This window comes from Staurois parvus, unplaced genomic scaffold (genome assembly GCF_062004578.1).
Source record: "Staurois parvus isolate SC_StPar_1 unplaced genomic scaffold, SC_StPar_1.0 ptg000457l, whole genome shotgun sequence".
In the NCBI taxonomy this organism is placed as follows: Eukaryota; Metazoa; Chordata; class Amphibia; order Anura; family Ranidae; genus Staurois; species Staurois parvus.
Genome location: NW_028318253.1, coordinates 19,870 through 47,142, shown reverse-complemented (window position 1 = coordinate 47,142; position 27,273 = coordinate 19,870). Strand labels below are relative to the sequence as shown.

The 27,273-nt window shown below is 39.9% G+C and overlaps 1 protein-coding gene across 1 annotated transcript; it reads right to left on the bottom strand.

Moving 5' to 3' along the window:
* On the bottom strand, positions 1 to 25,175 carry LOC149452870 (phospholipase A2 inhibitor and Ly6/PLAUR domain-containing protein-like; the record flags this gene model as incomplete). Its single annotated transcript, XM_089688879.1, has 4 exons — positions 1 to 206; positions 1,681 to 1,827; positions 10,380 to 10,532; positions 25,022 to 25,175. Coding segments are annotated over 4 exons (582 nt in total), but the record flags the coding sequence as incomplete, so codon positions are not given.
* Positions 25,176 to 27,273: the final 2,098 nt, after the last annotated feature.

Here is a 27,273-nt window from a genome sequence, read left to right as displayed (position 1 = left end):
TAAGACAATTGTATTTTATTCAGAATTCTTTTTTAAAGACATAATTTTAGCACATCCCCTGTATGTGACCTTTGGCGCTTATTTTTTAGAACATTGTATCTTGGAGCCTTTCTTGAGAAAATGTACGTCATATTCACCATGGATCTCATAATAGTCGCAGACGTCTTTGATGGTACATCCCTTGAGTGTCCAATCATCAAATCCAACTGTAAACAAGATTATATATATTATTAGGGATGAGCTGTCAGTTTGGTTTGAACCCAAATGGGTGTTTAGCCGAACCTGCGACTTAAGCGGGAAGTAAGTTATTTTCTTTGGCTATTAAATATGACAGCTCAGCTCAGGGCAGCCATCAGCATCCTCACAACAAGTAAGCTATCTCCACCTGGCCCATTCACTCTCAGTCTGGGATTCCCAGCTGACAATGAAATGTAAACAAGAGGTGGGAATAATGTGTAACCCCCCACACCCACCCAAAATTCACACCAGAACCTTCAGGTCTGGTATAGATGTCAAGGGGCACAACACAAAAAAAAAATACAAAAAAAGACCCAAATTTAATATCAGACTTTTCAAATCCTTTTGGGGGAACCACGTGCTTTTTTTCTTGTTTTTTAAATCATGCCAAACTATTCCCAGAACATGCAGCTGGACAGGCCAGGAAAGGAGAAAGAATTTACAAGGCCATGCCTTAACATGGGAAATGTAGCTTGCTTGGGGCGTCCTTTCTGGCAGGATATCTGAAAGGAGGTTTTTTAACCCAGAGGAGCCATTTAAAGCCCATTGCACCCATAAAAAGCACCACATCTCCCTTCAATTTCACCTTCCCCTTAGGCAACAATACATTTCACCAAAATAATGAAATTAATCACTTTAGGACCATCCACTGTGTTTATACTGCAGACGGTGGCCCTGATGCGCCAGTTAACGTACACGTACCTGATCCAGCATTTCCGGGTATAGGGCGTGCACACGCCCCCCACCTGATCTGTGCTGCGATTCGGTACAGCAAAAGTTGGTCAGCAGGTCCCAGCCAATGATTTATGGATGGGACCTGCTGATCGCCTTACCAAATCACAGCACAGAGCTGCGTTGTTTTCAAATTTGACACCTAGTAGGGAGAACTTCTCCGTGTACTTCTGTCAGGGCAAGGGGGGGGGGGGCTGTGGGCTGCGGCTGCAGCATTGGGAACATGTAACATGGTGATCTTTAATAAACACTTATTGGGTTTTCTTTTTTTTTTTTTACCAAAAACAGCAGAATACATTTTGGCCTAAATCCATAATCCATTAAGAATTTTTTTTTATTGGATATATTTTCTAACAGAGTAGAAAATTTAATTAATTTTTCTGTTCTGTCTTTTTTTGTTTATATAATAAAAAAAATAAAAAAACCCAGTGGTGACCATATACCACCAAAAGTAAGCTCTATTTTTGTGAAAAAAGTATATACATTTCATTTGCATACAGTGTTGCATGACAGTACCAGTTAAAGTAGCGCAGTGCTGAATATTAAAAATGGCCCAGTCATGAAGGTGGTAAAACCTTCTGGTGCTTAAGTGGATAAGACAAAATCACACAATTTTCATCCATATTTTGGGAAAATAAAAAAGCTCTAAATTTTGCTCATCCATTGGAAATATTAATACCAGCTAATTAATAATTGAAGGTCACTTCTTACTTCCACTATAGAGTCCACCAGTGAAATGAAAGCATCGATCCTGAGTCCCTTTGCATTTGTAGATCACCTCTGATGTGCAGTTCTTTCCCTTCTCAACACACGTTGGACACTCCACCCCATTCTCCTTCAAGTCATCCGGAATTACAACTATGAGAACAGAAAATTTGGTGTACCATAAAATCTGCACTCTTTTTTTTACAGCAAATATCATTTACATAAATACTATTAAGGGCAAACAAAATATTTCCAGCAAATCTCAGATAATATCACATTGCTCTTAAGAAATTCAAAAGCACTAATTTCTTCTTTTAAATAGAATAGGGAATGGTCAGGAACATTTTCAGGATTTGTTTAAATTATTTAAAACAGAAAACATTTTGGCTAGTGATACAAATTAATTTTAATGGAAGCAAATATATGGGCAAAGATTATTTTTTATTTCTTGTAGCCTTGGAGGATAACATAGTTATATAGTTAGTCTGGCTGAAAAAAGGACAAAATTCCATCCAGTCCAACGGGAAAAAAAAAAAGGTATAATCTTACACCCACAGTTGATCCAGAGGAAGGCAAAAAAAGACCAAAGCATGAAGCAATTTGCTCCTGCAGGGGAAAAAAATTCCTTCCTGATCAACCGAGAGGCAATCGGATATTCCCTGGATCGACTTCACCTATAAATGTTAGTATCCAGTTATATTCTGTGTATCTAAGAAAGAATTCAGGCCTTTTTTAAAGCAATCCACTGAGCTGGCCAGAACCAACTCTTGAGGGAGTCTATTCCATATGTTCACAGCTCTTACTGTGAAGAAACCTTTCCGTACTAGGAGATTCAATTTCTTTTCCTCCAGATGTAGAGTGCCCCCTTGTCCTCTGTGATGACCTCACGGTGAATAGCTCTACACCGAGTTCACTATATGAACCACTGATGTATTTATACATGGAGATCATATCCCCCTTATGTATTATACGTGGTGATCATATCCCCCTTATGTATTATACATGGAGATCATATCCCCCCTTATGTATTATACATGGAGATCATATCCCCCTTATGTATTATACATGGAGATCATATCCCCCCCTTATGTATTATACATGGAGATCATATCCCCACTTATGTATTATACATGGAGATCATATCCCCCCCTTATGTATTATACATGGTGATCATATCCCCCTTATGTATTATACATGGAGATCATACCCTCCCTTATGTATTATACATGGAGATCATATCCCCCCTTATGTATTATACATGGTGATCATATCCCCCCTTATGTATTATACATGGAGATTATATCCCCCCTTATGTATTATACATGGTGATCATATCCCCCCTTATGTATTATACATGGAGATCATATCCCCCCTTATGTATTATACATGGTGATCATATCCCCCCTTATGTATTATACATGGAGATCATATCCCCCTTATGTATTATACATGGAGATCATATCCCCCCTTATATATTATACATGGAGATCATATCCCCCTTATGTATTATACATGGAGATCATATCCCCCCTTATGTATTATACATGTTGATCATATCCCCCCTTAATCTCCTCTTCTCAAGAAAGAATACATTCAGTTCCTCTAATCTTTCCTCATAGCTGAGCTCCTCCATGCCTCTTATCAGTTTAGTTGCCTTTCTCTGTACTTTCTCCAGTTCCCCAATGTTCTTTTTATGAATTGGTGCCCATAACTGAACTGCATATTCCAGATGAGGTCTTACTAATGATTTGTACAGGGGTAATATGATATCTCTCTCTGAAGTGTATACCTCATCTAATACAAGAGAAGATGAACTAGCTGTTTTGAAATATTGCTGGAGATAAAGCTATGACTACTGGTCAGCATTATTACTGGATCTGAAACAAGTGCCCTCCAAGTCCAGGATTTATCATTGTCCCAACTCGCTTGAATCCTAAGGTAATAGTAAAGGCTCTTGTATGACAGTGTTGGGACGCAGTGAACATTGGCACAACGTTTAGCTTTCTGGACACCATAAGTAGTCATTTGAAGGCCCAACTTGCACAAATGTAAGCCCACACTCCTGGAGGGGGTTGCTGTATCCAAAGTCTTATAACACACCAATCGGCAGAGTAAAAGCACATACATCTTCCACCCTTCCTCTGGAGGATATAAAGGTCTACTACTTACTGTTCCCCACATATTGGCCACCACAATAAGAATAAAGTGAGTCCAGTCCACAAGGTCTTTCTTAGGCTCTGTTCACACTGCCGCCACTGGGGATCCGACTTGTGAGACCCCAAGTCACATGACGCGTGAAATCCCATGTTAGTCAATGAGAGCTGTCTTAATTAGCCCTACTGAAGTCGCTCTGACTTTAGAAAAGGTTCCTGTACTAATTCAAGGCGATTCTATCCGATTTGTGCCCATAGACTTTAACCTCCTTGGCGGTATTCCCGAGTGTAGCTCGGGGTAACATTTTAGTACCAAAAGCGGTAACCCCGAGCTACACTCGGGCTTACCCTGCGGCACTGCTCCAGCATGTGTTCTTCACTTACTTTACCCTGCGCTCCCGCGATGTGTCCCCTGCAGCGTCCCCGGCCATCTCCTCCGGCCGATGCCGGCATCCGGCTTCTGTGTCCTGTCCCTGTGACGTCGGGACGTACGGGCGCCGCCGGCGGCGGGAAATTTAAAAATTTTAAAAAATGTCATTTTTTTTTTTTTACATTTTACATAGTAAAACATTGCTGTCTCAACCAATTTCACATACATATTGTCCCTAGTGCTTTGTCCTGTGCCCTGCCTGCATTTTGTCTGTTCTTTCTGCCTGGAAACTGAGAAATGTCCATGGCGTCCAAAAAGTGTCCCTTTAGGTCAAAAGCGGTTTAGATCAGCTAGAGAACAGCGATAGTAAATCAGAACCACTTGCAGAATTGAGTGATAATAATTCGTGGGGGAAATTCGTCATCAGACACTGAAAACGATTTTGCGACTGAGCTCAGCAATGTGCGAACTTGGCGCTCTATTTCACATTTCAGTGTTTTTGGTTTGATTATATTATTGAATTAAATTTTTTATTATTTTTATATTATTTTTATGATTATTTATTAAATTATAATTTATGATTTTGTGTTTCAAATTTTATCATACCTGGGATGTTTACTAGACTCTTGTTCGGACAGATTTCAGTGAGTTTTTCCTAAAAATTACAGCCTACAATAAAAAAATACATATTTCCATGCAAAAAAATGGTACCACTTTCAGCACCAAAAATCTGAAATAATCATACCTCCAGGGAGGTTAATGGAAGTTGCCTCTAAGCCGTCACCTCCTCTATATTGATGTGATTTGGATCCCACATTACAGAAAGATTACCCAGGCATTCCCTGAAAGTTGCTTCAAAAATGGTACTCAAGTTGCCTGGCAAAGGCGTACTGTAAGTCGTGCGACTTTCAGGTCATAGTAGTGTGAACCGAGACTTATAGTCTTTACTTAATGACAAAGGGAATCAAACATCTACAATGTAAATAACACAACAACTTCAACAAAAATCACTGTCAGCCAGCATGTCCCAAGTAGACGTGTGCAGGATGGAAACATTAGTTTTGTTTCAATTTGTTATTTAACCACTAGCCGACCGCGCATAGCCGAATGACGGCTGCACCGCGGCCGGCCAGTTCTGAGTGGACGTCATATGACGTCCTCCCAGAACGCGCTCTCCTGCGCGCCCCAGGGGGCGCGCACCCGGCGATCTCCGTGATCGCTGTGTCCTACGGACACAGCTGATCAGGAGATGTGGTGAAAGGCCGAGCCCACCGGCCTTTTACCACGTGATCAGCGGTGTCCAATGACACGCTGATCACAGGAAAATGCAAGTGCCGGTTCTCGGCTGCACTTTCCTCACGCTGTCAGATCGTGAGGAAAGTACTGCCGAGAACCGGCAGTTGTCACAGCGGGGATCGGCACCGATCATCAGGGCACTGATGATCAGTGCCCTGATGATCGGTGCCCAGCAGTGACCCCCGCATTTCCGGTCAGCAGTGCGCTCACTAGCCCCGCCCACCCATTCCCAGCAGTGCCCCCACCTGTGCCCAGCAGTGCCCCCACCTGTGCCCAGCAGTGCCCCCACCTGTGCCACTCTGCAGTGCCACCTACCTGTGCCCAGAAGTGCCACCTACATGTGCCCAGAAGTGCCACCCACCTGTGCCCACCCACCTGTGCCCACCAGTGCCACCCACCTGTGCCCACCAGTGCCACCCACATGTGCCCACCCACCAGTGCTGTCCACCAGTGCCACCCACCAGTGCCACCCACCAGTGCTGCCAGTCAGTGCCACCAGTCAGTGCCCAGGGGTTGTGCCAGTCAGTGCCGCCAGTCAGTGCCCAGAAGTGATGCCAGTCAGTGCCGTCTATCAGTACCCATCATCAGTGTCACCTATCAGTGCCGCCTATCAGTGCTGCATATCAGTGCCGCCTATCCGTGACCCCTAATTAGTGCTGTCTATCAGTGCCGCCTATCCATGCCACCTCATTAGTACTGCCTATCAGTGCCCTTTAGTGCTGCCTATCAGTGCCCATCAGTGCCGCCTATCAGTGCCCATCAGTGCCGCCTCATCAACGCAAATCAGTGAAGGAGAAAAAATACCTGTTTGAAAAATTTTATAAAAGAAACAAATAAACTTTTTTTTTTTTTTCAAATTTTTTGCACTTTTTTTAATTTATAGCGCAAAAAGTAAAGCGCCCAGTGGCGATTAAATACCACCAAAAGAAAGCTCTATTTGTGAGAAAAAAATGATCAAAATTTCATATGGGTACAATGTTGCATGACCGCGCAATTGTCAATCAAAGTGCGGCAGCGCTGAAAGCTGAAAATTGGCCTGGTAAGGAAGGGGGTATAAGTGCCCGGTAGGCAAGTGGTTAATTAGTTGTTTAGCTAGATTTGTGTAATTTGTTTAGCTCGTTTTTGGAATGTGTTTAGTTTTGTTTCATTTATTCAGTTTCTAATTCAAATTTGAATTCAACCGAATCAAAAAGTATTAAACAGGCATTCAAATTTGAATTTATTATATTTGAAATTTTAATTTTGATTTTGAAAGACGGTTATATCTATTCTATTTTTTTATTCTGTTCTATTTTTTTCTATTCTATTACAATCTATTCTATTCTTTTCCGATCTAATCCATTATTTTATATTCTATAACTTTATTTTATATTCTGTTTTATTCTATTCTTTCATTTTCTATTTTATTATACTCTAATCGTTTCTATCCTAATTTATTCTGTTTTAGTCTATTCTATTGTTTTGTATTCTTTCCTTATTCTCTATTCTGTTTTATTATATTCTTTTATTTTCTACGCTATTTTACTCTATTATTTTCTTTTCTATTATTTTGTAGTATTTTATATTATATTCTATTCTATTCTTTTATTTTCTATTTGATCTGTTTTATGCTATTCTTTTCTATTATGTTCTATTATTTTATTTTATATTTTATTCCATTCTTTTCTATTTTATTATGTTTTACTCTACTCTTTTTTATTCTATTCTTTTCAAAATTAGAATTTCGGAAGATGGCTACATTCTATTGTTTTCTTTTCTATTCCTTTCTAGTCTATTCTTTTCTGTTGTATTCTATTCTGTTTTATTTTATTCTTTTCAAAATTAAAATTTCGGAAGATATCTATATTTTAACACTAATAAACACAGTCTTTGAAGGAAATCACGAATATGTTTATATTTCAAATTTGTTTTTGAATTACATTTTCTGAAATTTTGTTTAGTTATTTTTGATTCGTTTATTATTCATTGCTATTGTAATTCAGAAGCTCGAATACATCTGAATTTGCAAATAAAAAAAATTGTCTGAATTTCAATTTGGAACAAAATGAACTGCACATGTCTAGTTTCATCACATGATTCTGGTATCCTCTCCTCTCTTGACTTGCTTCTGGGGTGGTTCACATCTCCTATCTCCCTGACTGAGCCCACGAGTGGGGGGGGAGATGTTTTTGGTGATCCCCAGCTGGGGAAAGCCCTAACTGAAAAGCCTTCATTTTTTTCAGAGGGCCCCAAGATTTCCCACATGGGGCCTTGTGCTGATCACATGCACTCTCCCAAGAAAAAAAAAACACTTCTCTAGCAATACACACCAAACTGAGCATGTGAATGTGACTATGGATTCAGTTTGTATCAGGTGGTCATTTCAACAAGAGGAGGGGCAGAGAAGACAGGATCAAACAGCCTTTTTACACAATGCAGAGGATTAACCCCTTAAGTTCCATGGTGAGTATAAGTAACATGCTTTACTGCATATACAGACATACAGTTACATAGTTAGTCTGGCTGAAAAAAAAAGACAAAAGTCCATCCAGTTAAAAAAAAAAAGTTATAATCCTACACCCACAGTTGATCCAGAGGAAGGCAAAAAACCCAGCAAAGCATGATCCAATTTGCTCCTGCTGGGAAAAAAATTCCTTCCTGATCCCCCGAGAGGCAATCAAATGTTCCCTGGATCAACTTTACCTATAAATGTTAGTATCTAGTTATATTCTGTGTATCTAAGAAAGAATCCAGGACTTTTTTAAAGAAATCCACTGAGCTGACCAGAACCAACTCTTGATGGAGTCTATTCCACATTTTCACAGCTCTCACTGTGGAGAAACCTTTCCGTGTTTGGAGATTACATTTCTTTTCCTCCAGACGTAGCGTGCCCGCTTGTCCTCTGTGTTGACCTCAGGGTGAATAGCATGTTGATCATATCTCCAAAGTGACCAGCAAATGTCCTTTACCTTCCCCAACTGAATAAAATCCGCCTTCATTTGTGTCTCACATACTCCCCCTCCCAGACACTGCAGCTCACAGTGGGAGGGTTTCAGAAGGCTCTCAATCCAGAAAGCAGTCTCCCACCCCCCATCAAAGTTAGCTGCATTCAGTGGCATGATCAACATATATTTGTGGTGGGGGTGTGCGGGGGGAGAAAACTGCGGATGGATTTAGCATAAAGTGCTGTAGCAAAAAAGTTTTTTTTTTTTTAATGGGAGGCCAACATTTTGAATCACCATCACTAGGAGTTCACCCTCTGCTGTAACAAATAGACCCAATACTGACATTGGGTCATATGGTCTGCAGCAGCTCTGCTCTTTGTGCACCAATCTCAGCACAGCCATTATTCCTTTTAATGAATTCCTGGTACAACAGACAGTTCAAATGTACCTAAAGACAAAACAAGTGGTTGTAAACCTCAGATATGAAATATGAACAGAGCGTATCCTTCTATAGTGTGTACTTGTCTCAGTTATAAGCACTAAGTGTCTTTTCTTCCTGATGCTTCCTTCTTCTGCTATCAGTATGAATCACTTCTGACGAGTTTTCCTGACACCAAGAGAAAAATGGTGACAAAGGAAGCACATCCAGCAGAGTGAAAGCCTTAGCTCTGTTCCTGTGAAGTGTGTGGAATGGGGCGTGTCTCTTTCCTCCAATCAGCTCGCAGAGCTCACCTCAATGAGCTCTTCAGAGTGTAACTTCAGCTCTCCACCCCTTTTTTTCTGAACTCTCAGACAAGCTTATAAATTCAGCACTTTGAACGACTGTAGAGAAAAGAATACTGCCGATAAATTGGTACAGCTTATGTAGGAGGATTTATTTCCTGTGACCCAGCATGGTACACCCGCTGAGTGTCAGCACTCCAGGCTGTCATCAGGTAAATAAGAGAAGGGGTGGAGATAATGGTGGCATCATTGACTAAATATGGCTTTAACCATATTTTGAGTCAGTTATGAGCTGCCTGAATTGTCCCGGTGATGTCACTGGGTCTAAAATAAGGTACGAGGTGGTATCAAAAAGTTTTGAGACTAGTTTTGTAACATGCCAACAGATGGCAACACAAGCCTGCATGCACAATCACAGGGAGCACCAACCTTCATAAGTCAGTGTGCCAAAAGACATTGTCCTGTGTCCATCGGATGCTGTGCAACTGGTGCTATTCTGACCACGTGCGTTACCACATCTGCTATTTCACCAAAGACAGCAAGTTATAACAAAGAGCAAATGTGAAATTCTGCGAGAAACTATGCAAATCAGCCACAGACATTTAACATGATTTGGCAAGTTTATGGCAATGCTGCAATGAGTTTTTCGAGGTGTTTTGAGTGGCCAGGTCCCCAGTCCCCAGGAGGCTGACTCAGGAACAGAAGGAACAAAGTCTGCCCAGAACTCCGTCAGCGTGCCCTGGAAGTCCTTTATCTCGAGCATCATAACCAGTGAAGAAACGTGGGTGCACAGGTTTCATGCAGAATTTCACATTTGCTCTTTGTTTTAACTTGCTGTCCATGATGAAATATCAGACGTGGTCACACACATGGTCAGAATAGCACCAGTTGCACAGCTCCCGATGTACATAGGACAATGTCTTTTGGCACACTGACTTATGAAGGTTGATTCTCACTGTGACTGTGCTTGCAGCCTTGTGCTGCCATCTGTTAGTGTGTTACAAAACTAGTCTCAAAACCTTTTGATACCACCTCGTATGTAACAAAGAGGGAACTTTTTGATTTTTGAAAATGTAATTAGCATGTTGATGAGGGTAGACAGGAGGGACCAATACAAGACAACATATAAGAAAATGAAACTCTAGTTGTATGATTTTGATCCCCATTAAAATGATTCCCATTTTTCATTGGCTGCACCCTTCTATGTACTTATTTCTTCCCCATGGTTTTCCTACTTACTTTGCAGCTGGTCATTATTGCAGTTGTCCCCCTCACAGCACTTAGTTAGGCTGTGCACCTCCTTGTCCCCCATGGTCATGTTAAAAGTAGTAGCGCACATATCGTTGCCCTTCTGACATCCTCTTGAGCTCTGGTACAAAGTAACGGTAAGTCCTAGGTAAGCAAGAAAGTAAGATGTACAGAGTAAGTCAGTGTTGTGGTAGAAAATGTGAAGATTTGCTTTTGATTTTGCTTGCTAATATAAATTTTTTATTAAACTATTAAATATACCATGAATCCTTATTTAGGCTCCATTCACACCAATGCGTTTTTAGGGCTCATGTACACGAGGAGTTTGGAAAACTCTTCTGACTGATGGAAACTGACTGCTGGAAAACGTAGGTTAATAAACGTCAGTTTAACCGAGTTTATGCGTGTTTATGTGCGTTTGCGCTTAGAAGCGTTTTTAAAAGATAACCTCAGGAGACCTTCCAAAATGCTGAGAATGCACTGAAAAACAGTAAAAAAATTAACTATTTCAGTAATTTTGAGAGGAATAGAGAGAGCAGAAGCAGAGAGAGTGGTGTGTTGAGATGATCTGTCTTTTCTGGTTGTATTCACTATGGATCCCATCATGAGCATAATGCAGCTCGTTCTACCGTTTTTTCCTTCATGCGAAACCTGGAACTGACTGTGCTGGTGTACCGGGTCCATTTGAATACATGGAAAACACTTTGCATGCATTTCTGATGATGAAAAAAGGCTCTGGACAGCATCTGGACATAGAACAGTTAAAAACGCTTCTAATCGCAAACGCTTATAAACACAGTTAACAGCATTTACATGCGTTTACAAGCATTTGGCTTTTGAAACATCGGTAAAATCTACTCCTGAACGCAAGTTTGATGCATTAAAAAAAAAACGACTGTAAACTCAACTGCCTGTAAATGACGATGTGTACATGGACACATAAGAAAACATTAGGGATAGTTTAGGGGCTGCTGAAAAAAAACGCAAAAAAGCTCCTAAACGTCAGTTTAGGAGCTGCAGTGTACATGAACCCTTAGTGCTTTTTGCAGAAACACACTACAGTCCATTTAAAATGGTATCCTATGCAACATGTTCACATCTATGCTTTTTTGAGCTGCTGCGTTTTTGGAAAGGGTCAGGGACTTATTTAAAAGCAAAAAGCAGTGTTTTTGCTACAAGAGAGTTCAATGGAGAATCTGCTGAAATGCATGGTAGGGCATTTTTGCTGCTTTTTAGCTGCATTTTGCATCTTGCATTTTCATTCTGCCCAGCAAAAAAAAAAAAATTCCACTTAAAAAAAAAAAAAAATAGCTGAACAAAAAGTGGTAAAAACTCGTCAAAATTGCACCAAAAACGCATGTAGTAACACGCAAAATGAACTGCAAAAAGCAGTGCAAAATGGACAAAAAGCAAACTGCATAGGTGTGAACAGAGCCTTATTGTTATTAGGAACAAATACTGACTCACCCTAATTAGGTGGGTGCTCCAGCAACCACAAATACTCAAACCAAAACCAAAAAAGAAAAGCACACAGACAGCAGGAAATGAGCACATTGCTAATACCTGGACACGCAAATATAATTTATGATTTCATATTATAAAGCAATCATATAAAAGAGCTGAATGCAGTTGCATACAGGTACAACTCAATTAATTAGAGTATCATCAAAAAGTTAATTTATTTCAGTAATTTAATTCAAAAAGTTATATATTATATAGATTCATTAGACACAGAGTGATATATTTCAAGCATTTTTTCCTTTTAATTTTGATGATTATGGCTCGTGCAGACTCCACCTCCGCAACATTGCTAAAATCCGCACGTTCCTAACCCCAGAAACCACTAAACAGCTCATCCACTCCCTCATCATATCACGACTCGACTACTGCAACTCCCTCCTCACTGGCCTGCCTCGCTGCTGGCTATCCCCGCTTCAGTCCATCCTGAATACGGCTGCCAGACTCATTCACCTTTCCAACCGCTCCATCTCAGCCACCCCCCTGTGCCAATCCCTCCACTGGCTTCCGATTGCGCAACGGATCAAATTCAAAATCCTAACACTGACGTACAAAGCCGTCCACCATACTGCCCTGAACTACATCACTGACCTAATATCCAAGTACCGCCCAACTCGCACACTCCGCTCCTCACAAGACCTCCTTCTCTCTAGTTCCCTGGTCTCCTCCTCCCATGCCCGCCTCCAGGACTTCTCCAGGGTGTCACCCATCCTCTGGAACTCCCTGCCCCAACCCATCAGATTATCACCTACTCTCCTCTCCTTTAGGCGCACCTCTTCAGGGAAGCCTACCCCACCCCCTGCTAACTGCCGATCTCCCCCACACCTCCTACCACTCCATCCCCCACAGCTTTCTCCTCCTGTGCCACCATCCCCTCCCTCCTAGATTGTAAGCTCCAAAGAGCAGGGCCCTCAATCCCCTCATGTTTTGCATTATATTGTATTGTTATTGTTCTGTCCCCCATTGTAATGTACAGCGCTGAGCGAACTATTGGCGCTTTATAAGTACTGTATAATAATAATAATAATAATAGTAATACAGCTATTGAAAACCCAAAATTCAGTATCTCAGAAAATTAGAATATTGTGAAAAAGTTCCATATTGTAGACTCGTGGTGTCACACTATAATCAGCCTTGAGACACCTGTAAAGGTTTCCTGAGCCTATAAATGGTCTCTCAGTCTGGTTCAATAGGATACACAATCATGGGGAAGACTGCTGACTTGACAGTTGTCCAGGAGACAGTCCACAAGTAAGTCACAAAAGGTCATTGCTAAAGAAGCTGGCTGATCACAGAGTGCTGTATCCAAGCATATTAATGGAAAGTTGAGTGGAAGGAGAAAGTGTGGTAGAAAAAAAGGTGCACAACAGGGTGGACTGACCATTGGGGAACTCGGGCACTGTCCAAGGGCCCGGGGTCAGTAGGGGGCCCCATGAGATGTCCCTGGTACCTTTCATAGGCTTTTTTGGGTGTTATTTGAGTGTGGACGAGGACACAGGGGCCCCATGATCCCCTATTGCCCGGGGCCCCATGAGTTGTCAGTCCGCCCCTGGTGCACAAGCAACAGGAATAACTGCAGCCTTGAGAGGATTGTGAAGCAAAGGTCATTCAAGAATTTGGGGGAGATTCACAAGGAGTGGACTATGGCTGGTGTCAGTGCTTCACGAGTCACCGCACACAGACGTATCCAGGACATGTACACAAAAAGAGAAAGTGCCATTATTAAGGGTGTAGCCACCCATCAAAAGAATTTCTCTGACTCACCCTAATATTGGGTGTGGATTCTAAACCAAGTATAACTTATAAGAAAAAGGTTAGCAGCTGACTAGAGCAGAACTGTCAAAACAAGACGGTATATTATGAATCCTATGCGGAGTAAATGATCACCATCAATAGTGGATGCAAATTATTAACTTTATTTAGATCATAAAGATTGTGGGAAGGTTAGGTGTTATGAACATGGTGTGCACACAGTCAATCACAAAAATAAAATCAGTGAATATAAAAACAAAAAAGAACAGTTTGCGCATTCACTTAGCTGCATCAATTTAAGTGGCTGGAAAAACCGTTGTTAGTACTGGACAGAAAAAAATCTTTTTTTATGGTGTATGGGGAGTCCGTGATAGAAGTATTCAGAATGGTTGAATCTTCACAGTTTTGAGTTCCTGTTGTTCTCCAATCTTGGAAATGTCTTTGCACTTCCCTCATATATTCATCAATGGTGAATGATACGGTAATAAGTAGTAAAACTCCTAGAGGATAAATACTGTATGTGCAATGAATAAAGAATCTGGGAAGAGTCACCATATACATGTATCTGCATCTATAGCAACAAGCTTAAATCCAATCATTCCTAATAGCTCTGAAGAGGAAAATGTCATAATAAACATTATTACCTTCCTTGTGTCTCATCATCATATTAGCTGATAAAAGAAATTGCATTGTGTATGGCCAACCTCAATCGGCCGATATTCCTTAAACAAGATGATCTCAATTTATAACACTTAGGGTAAATCTGAGATGAATACCATGAATATCACTGTATAGAAAATCATACATTACTGTTGGCAGTATCAATGAAAATGATGATTACCCTAGGGGAGGTCACCATTGTTTTCACTTGAAAAAAATATGGATCTTATAACCCGTTGACAAAAGATGGGAGGTAATAATCCTCCTATGAGCCAAAAATTTGCATTATGGAGTTTTAGGTATAGCTTGAGTCGCAATACTGCGATGGACGTATATGTAAATAGCCTACTGTAGGCCTCAAAAATTCCTCTTCTAAGTAAGAGCAAGGCGGTTCCTTAAGAAAGGTTCTGGACACAAAGACCCATTTTCTCTTATCAATGCTTAACGCATAACACATAAAGTTGTCACCTATGTAAGGCCCAAAAATGTCTCTTCTAAATAACAGTAATAGAGTTCCTCTGTAAGGCTAAGAACATACATTTCCCATTAATGTAACAAAGTGCAAGTCATTACTGTTCAAAAATTACTTGCGACCAGTGGAAGTGGTGTATCACCATGTAAAGCTGACTGAACTCCCGGGAGTCAACTAGATACTGGCGTTTTCCGCCTTGCCCAGTATATATCCAAGATGGAGGCATATGGCGTACGGCATACCTCTTTCACCTCATGGACATTGCAGCATGGTGTTACGCAGAACGTGATGATGTCATTACGTTGACGCATTTCGTCCGCCAATCATCGCAGACTTCGTCAGAACTAGGAGGGGACAGCTTTTCATTCCTTATATAGTGCAGTATTTGCATCATCACGTTCTTTTGTCGCCCTCTTGTGCTGAAATGTCATCACTACATTGTTTCCAAATCTAAGTTGAATTCTAAAACATAAATGACTGACATATATAGATCATTGAAGGGTGGCCATGAGACAGGTAATTTATCAAGTGTTATATCTATCAAATGTCATTCAGCAGATGACAGTAGAATGGCATATCATCAAAAGTTTTTCCCTTTTCAAATATCAAGTACCATTGCTTAATGCAAATAGTACCAAACCATCAACAAAATATTAAAAAAAAAAAACAACATATTTATTTAAGGATAATTTTTTGCAAAAGAACCTTGTCAAAATCCCCTCTTCTAGAGGTTTTAGGCCATCTATTTTACCCTGATGTACAGTTGCAAGAAAAAGTATGTGAACCCCTTGGGGTTACGTGGAGTTTTGCATGAATTGGGCATAAAATGTGCTCTGAACGTCATCTAAGTCACAACAATAGAAGAACACAGTCTGCTGAACATAATACTACACAAACATTAGATGTTGCCATGGTTTATTTGCACATAACATGTAAAAATTCACAGTGCAGGGAGGAAAAAGTATGTGAGGCCCTAGCTTAATGACTTCTCCCAGAGCTAATTGGAGCCAGGAGTGAGCCAACCTTGACTCCAATCAGTGTGATGATATTGGATGTGTTGCTGACAGCTGTCCTGCCCTTAAAAAACACACGCCTGTTTTGGGTTTACTGGTTTCAAGAAGCACTGTCTGATGTGAACCATGCCTCGCAGAAAAGAGCTCTCAGAAGACCTACTATCAAGAATTGTTGACTTGCATGAAGCTGGAAAGGGTTACAAAAGTATCTCCAAAAGCCTTGATGTTCATGTGTCCACGGTAAGACAGACTGTCTACAGATGGAGAAAATTTAGCACTGTTGCTACTCTCCCTAGGCGTGGTCGTCCTGTAAAAATGACTCCAAGAGCACAGCGCAGAATGCTGCATGAGGTAAAGAAGAATCCCAGAGTGTCAGCTAAAGACCTACAGAAATCTCTGGCACATGCTAACATTTTTGTTGACACATCTACAATAAGGAAAACATTAAACAAGAATGGAGTACATGGGAGGACACCACGGAGGAAGCCATTGCTGTCCAAAAAGAATATTGCAGCATGTTTGAAGTTTGCAAAAGAGCACCTGGATGTTCCACAGCACTACTGGCAAAATATACTGTGGACAGATGAAACCAAGATTGAGTTGTTTGGGAAGAACACACAACACTATGTGTGGAGAAAAAAAGGCACAGCACACCAACATCAAAACCTCATCCCCACTGTGAAACATGGCGGAGGGAGCATCGTGGTTTGGGGCTGCTTTGCTGCCTCAGGGCCTGGACGGATTGTTGTTATTGATGGGAAAATGAATTCCAGAGTTTATCAAGACATTTTGCAGGAAAACGTACGACCATCTGTCCGCCAACTGAAGCTCCGCAGAGGATGGGTGATGCAACAGGACAATGACCCAAAGCATACAAGTAATTCAACAAAACAATGGCTGCAACAGCACAGAATACACCTTCTGGAGTGGCCCAGTCAGAGTCCTGACCTCAACCTGATTGAAATGCTGTGGCATGACCTTAAGAGAGCGATTCACACCAGACATCCCAAGAATATTGCTACACTGAAACAGTTTTGTGAAGAGGAGTGGTCCAAAATTACTCCAGATTGTTGTGCAGGTCTGATCTGCAACTACAGGAAACGTTTGGTTGAGGTTATTGCTGCCAAAGGAGGGTCAACCAGTTATTAAGTCCAAAGGTTCACATACTGTTTCCTCCCTGCACTGTGAATGTTTACATGTTATCTGCAATTAAACCATGGCAACATCTAATGTTTGTGTAGTATTATGTTCAGCAGACTGTGTTCTTCTATTGTTGTGACTTAGATGACGTTCAGAGCACATTTTATGCCCAATTCATGCAAAACTCCACATAATCCCAAGGGGTTCACATACTTTTTCTTGCAACTGTATTTCCCTAAAATGTTGGGCTAGGGGATTTTCCCTTTCTTTATCATTTTTACTTTTATGCTCATTTTTAATATCGCGTATATGTTCATTTATGCATATTCTTAGGGATCCTTTTGTCTTTCCTATATAGAATTTTTTACATGGGCATTCTAACATATAGATTACTCTACTACTAGAGCAATTTATGAAGTATTTTATTTCATAGGTTTTTGAATTATCTACATTATGAAATTTTTGAGTTTTTTGTACATAGGGGCAGATCTGACATTGACCGCATGGATACATGGTTCATTTTGTTTCTTATTTATTTTATTATTACTTTTTCCAAGTAATTCCCCTCTGGTTTTACATGAAGCCTTAAATTTAGCTCTCCTCAGAGTTCTATGCGAGTAGCCTCTTTCTCTAAATCTCTGATATAACTGTGCCGTCTCTATTTTAAATTTAGTTTAATTTGTACAATTTTTCCTTATTCTAAGAAATTGGCCAACCGGTATACCTTGTTTTAATGTTTCGGGGTGATGACTACTCACATGTAAAAGAGTATTTGCTGCAGTCTCTGTCCTATATGTTCTAGTAATCAGTGTGTTATCTTGAATTGAGATAGATAGATCTAAAAAAGAAATTTCCTTACAATTATATGTTAGTTTGATATTCCTATCATTTTGATTTAGAATAGTTAGAAATTCCTGTAATTGATCAACATCTCCTTCCCAAATCATAAATATATCATCAATGTATCTGAGCCATTGAGCCACATGGCTCCCATACATTGGTGAAGTATAAACTACGTCCACTTCCCAAAGTCCCAAATGGAGGCACGCATAGGCTGGGGACCAAGGGGCTCTGTCAGGGAGAGAGGAGCCAGACACACAAGGAGGTGTAATTAAAAGGTAGGTTTATTAATATAAAAATAAGACAAGAGTCTATGCAAGTCCAACAGCGGAAATCGTAGCCAAAGCCGGGGTCAAGAGCCAGGAAGAATCGTTGCCAGAGCCAGGATCAGGAGCCAGGAAGAATCGTCACCAGAGCCGGGATCAGGAGCCAGGAGGAGTCTTAGCCAAAGCCGAGTCGGTATCCAGGAAAGCAATGAGTAGCTAAACAGGAGCTTGCTGTTGTGCAACAGACAGGACACGAATGCAATGGACAGCCACGAACAGCAGACTTATATGTGATAAGCCGCCACCTCCTGGGGGAGGAGCCACAGAGGGCTGAAAGCATAAAGGATCCCACAGTGCTTTGCAGACACCTAAGATGGATGCCAGCACATGGAGCAGCACAAGGTCTGAGGAAACGTAGGACCTTGACAGGCTTCCATAGATGTTCCACATATTTGTTGAAAAAATTTACGCAAAAATTGAAAACAATTATGTGTAAGTATGAATTCCAGAAGATCAAGAATCAATTCATTTTGGGCTCCCATTTCTGGATAATGTAACTCCAGGAAATAAGCTACCCTCCTAAGTCCCCATTTATGTGGAATAGAGGTATACAAAGATACTACATCAATACCTACCAGAAGTGCACCTTCTGGGATTTTGATATTTTCTATTTTAAATAGGACATATCTTGCGTCTTTAACATAAGATTGTTAAGCAACTAAATCCTTAATTAAATCATCTATAAATTGACTTACCTTTTCCAGAGGTCCATTTATGGCTGACACGATAGGAGGACCAGGTGGCTTAAGTGGATTCTTATGGAGCTTCGGAATCACAAAAAATTTAGGGATATTGTAGGTGTCAATTTTGAGCATATCATATTCCTGTTTAGTCAACAGATTTGCTTCATATGCCCAAATAATTTAACGATTAAGGATATTTACTATTTTAGGGAATTGATTTTCAGATAGTTTATGATAGGTACTTAAATCATTCAATTGCCTTTTAATAATCATCACTATCCATAAGTACTACATTGCCTCCCTTATCACTTCTTTTGATTACTATTTCTTTAGCATGACGTAATTCATCTAGGGCTATTCTCTCATTCTTAGTTAAATTGTCTGGGTTCTTTTTTACCCAGTTGATTTTCCGTAGAACCCTATGGACTAGATCTAAGAAACTACAACGATCGCATTCCTTGTGTCAAGCCACTCCTGAACCAGACACAACATTCAGAAGCATCTTACCTGGGCTAAGGAGAAAAAGGACTGGACTATTGCTCAGTGGTCCAAAGTCCTCTTTCATCCAACATTTTGCATTTCATTTGGAAATCAAGGTCCCAGAGCATGGAGGAAGAGTGGAGAGGCACAAAATCCAAGTTGCATGAGGTCCACTCTGAATTTTCCAGTCAGTGATGATTTGGGGAGCCATGTCATCTGCTGGTGTTGGTCCACTGTGTTTTATCAAGTCCAAAGTCAGTGCAGCCCTCTACCAGGAGATTCTAGAGCATTTCATGCTTCCCTTTGCTGACCAGCTTTATGGACATGCCGATTTCATTTTCCAGCAGGACTTGACACCTGTCCACACTGCCAAAAGTACCAATACCTGGTTTAATGATCGTGCTTGATTTGCCAGCAAACTCGCCTGACCTAAACCCCGTAAAGAATCTGTGGGGTATCGACAAGAGGAAGATGAGAGACATCAGACCCAACAATGCAGACAAGCTAAAGGCCTCTATCAAAGCAGCCTGGGCCTCCATAACACTTCAGCAGGACCACAGGCTGATCTCCTCCATGCCATGCCGCATTAATGCAGTAATTAATGTCAAAGGAGCCCCAACCAAGTATTGAGTGCATACTATACTGTACATGGACATACTTTTTAGTAAGACAACATTTCTGTATTAAAAATCCTTTTTTATTGGTCCTATGTAATAGTCTAATTTTTTGAGTTACTGAATTTTGGGTGGTCACTAGTTGTAAGCTATAATCATCAAAATTAAAAGAAAGAAATGCTTGAAATATGTCACTCCGTGTGCAATGAATCTACAGTATACGAGTTTCACTTTTTTAATTGAATTACTGAAATAAATGAACTTTTTGATGATATTCTAATTTATTGGGATACACATGTACATGCTCAGTACAGTGGGTTTTCCTCAGCAGCTACAACAAACTCCAAGGGGTCTAGTTATAAAAAAATGTGAATAGCAATTTGTTCAGTGAAAGTGTATGTACATTCAGTCTATGTGAATGTTATTAGGTTATTTCCAGTGCTAAATAAATGTTTTTCTATTTAAAATAGAAAATATGGCATCTGGCCAACAGATAGCACAAAGTAGCAGAGAAATTTCCTATATGATGCTTAGCACCATCCAGTGACCAATGGAGTATTTTTTTATTTTTTCTTTAATGAAAAACATTCAATCATCACAGGAAATAGCCTAATAACATGAATTATTTTAGAACAGAAAATCATAAAAGACTGCTAATTCAAAACCAAAACAGCTGACAAAGGAAGATACATGAAGTTCTAAATCATAATAAATATAATTTGCAATTTATATTCAACATTAAATGTTTTACTCCATTAGAATGTATGTATGTGCACTTTCACTGGACAAATGGCTATGCAGTTTTTTTTACAAGTAGACGCCAATTATACAGATGTATTAAAAAACATGGAGGATCAATTGATTGGTGATTGACTTAGATAATTACCGACAGCAGTAGTGCAGACAATTATTATTCCAGGTGAAGGTATTGATTTATTGTAAAAGATGGAAAGAAGATCTAAGGATTTTTTTTTAAATGTGATTATGAAAGTTTTCTGCCTCTTTGTTACATTCTCTATGAGCTCCCAAAATGCTGTGTTGTATTGAACTGCATTACTTTGCTATCCTTTTGTAGTATGCTGACATCTACTGGCAGTTTTGCGCCACTGCAGCTTGTTTAATAATGTGATTTTAGCATCTTTCTCTGCCCTCCCCTCCTGTTTAATGCAAGTTGGTTTAGTCCTAGATAGACCCTCCTCACAAATTTTATGTTCCCACAGTCAGTGTCATTTGCAGAGACAGGGGTTAGGAAAGACTGTCTTCTTACACTACAAAAGACTTGAACAACATCTGCAGTATTGCAATTAGCTAAAGTAAAATTGTGTTGCATTTTAACCATTTGCCTTTCAGAGGATTTACCCCTCCCTTCCTGACCAGGCCATTTTTTTGTGATATGACGCTGCATTACTTTAACTGACAATTTCGCGGTCATGCAACGCTTTACATAAATGAAATATATGTCCTTTTTTCCCACTAATAGAGCTTTCTTTTGGTGGTTTTTGATTGCCTCTGAGGTGTTTTATGTTTTGTGCTGTAAACAAAAAAAGACCAACAATTCTGAAAACAAAAAGACAATATTTTTGACTTTTTGCTATTGAACTTGTCCAATAAAAAAACATAAAAAATCAAATTTCGAAATAAAGTTAGGCCAAAATGTATTCTGCAACATGTCTTTGCTAAAAAAAAAAAATACGTCTAAATTAATTGGTTTACGTTAAAGCTATTGCGTGTACAAATGGCGGTATATATACTGGAATTTTTATTTATTACTAGTAATGACGGCGATCAGCGACTTATTGCGGGACTGCGGTGAGCATTCTGACATTTAGGGGGGAACTAACTGCCACTGACATCCCCAGTGACTCCAATACAGTGATCAGTCCTAATAAAAAGCACTGACACTGTACTAATGACACTGGGCAGGAAGGAGTTAACATGAGTGGCGATCAAAGGGTTAAATGTGTGCTGTGTGTGTTTTACTGTGTAGACAAGCTGCTTTGTATTGTTCTGCTATGCAGAGCAATACAAAGCAGCCTGTTCGTGCTGACAGGGGAGAGGCATGTGTTGTTTTACACACAGACCTTTCCCCTGTCAGCTCCACTGAGATCACCGAGTACCGGCCGAAAATCAGCGTCCGGGACCCAGTGATTGATATGCTGAGGAGCCAATAGCGGCATGGGTAGGGAGTATTTCTTACATGGAAATACAAAATCACGTATGTATACGTGATTTTGCACATCCCTGCCGTCCTGTAGCATTACGTCTGCTATAGGGTGGTCGGGAAGCAATTGACTTCTGTGTCTCAATGAAGAGTTAAGCTGTCTGTCAGTGCATGATAGGATGGTTACATTCCTACATACAGTGAGATAATGAAGAACAAACGTAGCCACCAACTAATAGGAAGTCAGATTATAGCAGCATGAAAACAAGGAATTTGGAGATTTAGAGGCGGCTGAGAGCAATAGAAGGGACTTTTTTGTGAGTTAAGAATACATACTTGAATAGAATATATATATTTTTAACCACTTAATGATCGCCCACCAGTCTGCAATGTACTGCAGATGGGCAAATGCTGCAGGCAAACCAACGTAACCATACATTGCTGCCTACCTCCGGGTGTGTATATGTGCACCTCACATCATCCGGCACCCACTGTGATTGTACACAGCAGGATCCAATGATTCATGGCCGGGACTTACTGATTGGTTGTGTACAATCACAGCCAAGAGCTCTGTTTTGACAATCAACACAGAGCTCTGTACAGAGGGAATGATCTCTGTTTCTCATCTCTGAAAAGCAGGGATGAAAAACTTAGAAACCATTAGTAATAATCAGCACACTTTACACATAATACACATATTTAGGCACACATTTAACCCCTTGATTGCCCTATATGTTAACCCCTTCCCAGCCAGTGTCATTAATACAATGACAATGTGTAGTATTATCACTGCATTACTGTCACTGGTGATGTCAGTGGCAGCTAGTCCGTTCCCCCATCATCAGTTAGTTTCAGATTGCCTGACGCACTATTGCAGTCCCATTTTAAGTCGTTGATCACCATAAATTAGTAGTATAAAAAAAATGAAATAATAAAAACTCCAGTATATATACACCATAGTTTGTAGGTGATATAACTGGCTTGCAAACCAATACGCTTATTGGGATTCTATTTTTTATCAAAGACATGCAGCAGAATACATTTTGTCCACAATTCATGGAGAAATTAGATTTTTTATTTTTTTTATTGGGTATCTTTTATAAACAGAAAGTAAAAAATATTAGTTTTTTTTTTTAAATTTTCAGTCTTTTTCCATTTATATCACAACAAATAAAAGACCAAGTGGTTATCAAACACCACCAAAAGAAAGCTCTATTTGTGTGATAACAATTATGTAAATTTTGTTTGGGTACAGTGTTGCATGACCACACAATTACCAGTTAAAGTAGCACAGTGCCATATAGCAAAAAATGGCCTAGTTACAGTGCCTTGAAAAAGTATTCATACCCCTTGAAATTTTCCACATTTTGTCATGTTACAACCCAAAATATAAATGTATTTTATTGGGATTTTATGTGATAGACCAACACAAAGTGGCACATAATTGTGAAGTGGAAGGAAAATGAATAAATAGTTTTCAAAATTTTTTACAAATAAATCTGTGAAAAGTGTGGTGTTCATTTGTATTCAGTCCCCCTGAGTCAATACTTTGTAGAACCCCCTTTTGCTGCAATTACAGCTGCAAGTCTTTTTGTGGATGTCTCTCACGGCTTTGCACATCTAGAGAGGGACATTTCTGCCCATTCTTCTTTGCAGAATAGATCAAGCTCTGTCAGATTGGATGGAGAGCGTCTGTGAACAGCAATTTTCAAGTCTTGCCACAGATTCTCAATTGGATTTAGGTCTGGCCATTCTAACACATGAATATGCTTTGATCTAAACTATTCCATTGTTTCTCTGGTTGTATGTTTAGGGTCATTGTCCTGCTGGAAGGTGACCCTCCGCCCAAGTCTCAAGTCTTTTGCAGACTTTAACAGGTTTTCTTCTAAGATTGCCTTGTATATGGCTCCATTCATCTTCCCACCAACTCTGACCAGCTTCCCTATCCCTGCTGAAGAAAAGCATCTCCACAACATGATGCTGCCACCACCATGTTTCACAGTGGGGATGATGTGTTTAAGGTGATGTGCAGTGTTAGTTTTCAGCCACACATCACATTTTGCTTTCAGGCCAAAACATGTAATTTTTGTCTCATCTGACCAGAGCACCTTCTTCCACATGTTTGCTGTGTCCCCCACATGGCTTCTCGCAAACTGCAAACGGGGCTTGTTATTGCTTTCTTTCAGCAATGGCTTTCTTCTTGCCACACTTCCATAAAGGCCAGATTTGTGGAGTGCACGACTAATAGTTGTCCTGTGGACAGATTCTCCCACCTGAGTTGTGGATCTCTGCAGCTTCTCCAGAGTTACCATGGGCCCCATGGCTGCTTCTCTGATTAATGTTCTCCTTGTCTGGCCTTTCAGTTTAGGTGGATGGCCATGTCTTGGTAGGTTTGCAGTTGTGCCATACTTTTTCTGTTTTCAGATGATGGATTGAACAGTGCTCCGTGAGATGTTCAAATCTTGGGATTTTTTAAATAACCCGACCCTGCTTTAAACTTCTCCACAACTTTATCCCTGACCTGTCTGGTGTGTTCCTTGGCCTTCATGATGCTGTTTGTTTACTAATGTTCTCTAAAAAACCTCTGATGGCTTCACAGAACAGCTGTATTTATACTGAGATTAAATTGCACAGAGGTGGACTCTATTTACTAATTAGGTGACTTCTTAAGGCAATTGGTTCCATTAGATTTTAGTTAAACGTATCAGAGTAAAGGGGGCTGAATACAAATGCATGCCACACTTTTCAGATATTTATTTGTAAAAAATTTTGAAAAACATTTATCATTTTCGTTCCACTTCACAATTATGTGCCACTTTGTGTTGGTCTATCACATAAAATCCCAATTACATAAATTTACATTTTTAGTTGTAACATGACAAAATGTGGAAAATGTCAAGGGGTATGAATACTTTTTCAAGGCACTTAACCTGAGTTTAGTTTCACTTTAAGAAAGAGATATTATTTAGGTTACCAATTTTCGCCATCATAAGGTTAGAAACACATCTTGTGACATTCGTGGGGCAGGTCTCACTTTTTAAGGCGATACAGTTTGGTCCTGAGAAATTCTCACAGAAACGGCAGACAAGTGCCTCTGTAATATAAAGAAGACTGTGTATTAATAATTTCTAGAAATAAAGGAGCTGGAAAGACATTTCAAAAATGTTAGTACTTTATAATGTGACAAATAATATCAATATCACAAGTGATTAAGGATTATACAGGGGCTTTGGAAGAAATGGAAAAGAGATAAACACAAAATGAACATGGAGCATGTAAATTTGATAACAAAGCATTAGCTTCCTTCTTACAAACTATAACCTACTCTGCCGTCCTCCATATCTGTTATATTGTATCTTTAACCACTTCAAGACCACACTATTTCACCCCCTTCCTTCCCAGACCATTTTTCAGCGTTATCACACTTTGAATGGCAATTACTAAGTTATGCAACACTGTGCCCAAATTAATTTGATATCATTTTTGAGACAAACATAGCTTTCTTTTGGTGGTATTCACTGAGGTTTTTTGTTTTCTTTTTGCTACATAAATGGAAAAAAAGACAACATTTTGGGGGAAAAGGTTTTTTGTTTTTTAGTTTTTATAAAATTTTGCAAATAAATAATTTTTCTTCCTAAAATTTAGGCCAAAATATATTCTGCTACATTTCTTTGGTACAAATAACACAAATCAGTGTATATTATTTGTGTGAAAGTTACAGACTGTACAAACTACGGGACATATATTTGTAAATTGGGACCCTAAACTACCAGTGCAGTACAGGTACCCCCAAATGACCCATTTTTGGAAAGTAGACATTCCAAGGTATTTAGTAAGAGGCTTGATGAGCATTTGGTTGTAATTTTTTTTGTCCCAAGTTTTTGGAAAATGAAGAAATTAAATAATTTTTATTCTCACAAAGTTGTCATTTTAACAAGTTATTTCTCACACATAGCATAATCATACTTACAATCACACCCCAAAACATATTCTGCTATGTCTCCTGGGTATGGAGATAGCAAGTGTGAGACTTTTTCATATATATATATATACACACATACACACACATATACACACATATACACACACACACATACACACACACACGAACAGAAGTATTTGAACACCCTGCAATTTTGCAAGTTCTCCCACTTAGAAATCATAGAGGGGTCTGCAATTCACATTGTGGGTGCATTCCCACTCAGAGACAGAATTTAAAAAAAAAAAAAAAAAAAAAAATCAGGAAATCACGTTGTATGATTTTTAAAGAATTTATTTGTCTTGCACTGCTGAACATAAGTGTTTGAACACCAAAGAAACAGCAAGAATTCTGTCTCTCAAAGACCTGTTACTGTGCCTTTAAAAAGTCCACCTCTACTCCATTCATTAATCTAACTTAGTAGCACCTGTCTGAGCTCTTTAAAGACACCTGTCCACCCCACAGTCAGTCAGATGCCAACTACTACCATGGGCAAGACCAAAGAGCTGTCAAAAGACACCAGATACAAAATTGTGGACCTCCACAAGGCTGGAAAGGGCTACGGGGCTATTGCCAAGCAGCTTGGTGAAAATAGATCAACTGTTGGAGCAATTGTTAGAAAATGGAAGAGGCTAAAGACGACTGTTAGTCTCCCTCGGACTGGGGCTCCATACAAGATCTCACCTCGTGGAGTATCACTGTTGATAAGAAAGGTGAGGAATCAGCCCAGAACTACAAGAGAGGAGCTGGTCAATGACATGAAGAGAGCTGGGACCACAGTTTCACAGGTCACTGTCGGTAGAACACTACGCCGTCATGGTTTCAAATCATGCATTGCACGGAAGGTTCCCCTGCTCAAGTCACCACATGTCCAGGCCCATCTAAAGATTGCCAATGACCATCTGGATGATCCAGAGGAGTCATGGGAGAAAGTCATGTGGTCAGATGAGACCAAAGTAGAACTTTTTGGTCTAAACTTCACTCGTCGTGTTTGTAGGAAAAAGAAGGATGAGTTGCATCCCAAGAACACCATCCCTACTGTGAAGCATGGGGGTGGTAACATCATGCTTTGGGGGTGCTTTTCTGTGAAGGGGACAGTACGACTGCACTGTATTAAGGAGAGGATGAATGGGGCCATTTATTGTGAGATTTTGAGCAACAACCTCCTTCCCTCAGTCAGAGCATTGAAGATGGGTCGTGGCTGTGTCTTCCAACATGACAACGACCTGAAGCACACAGCCAAGATA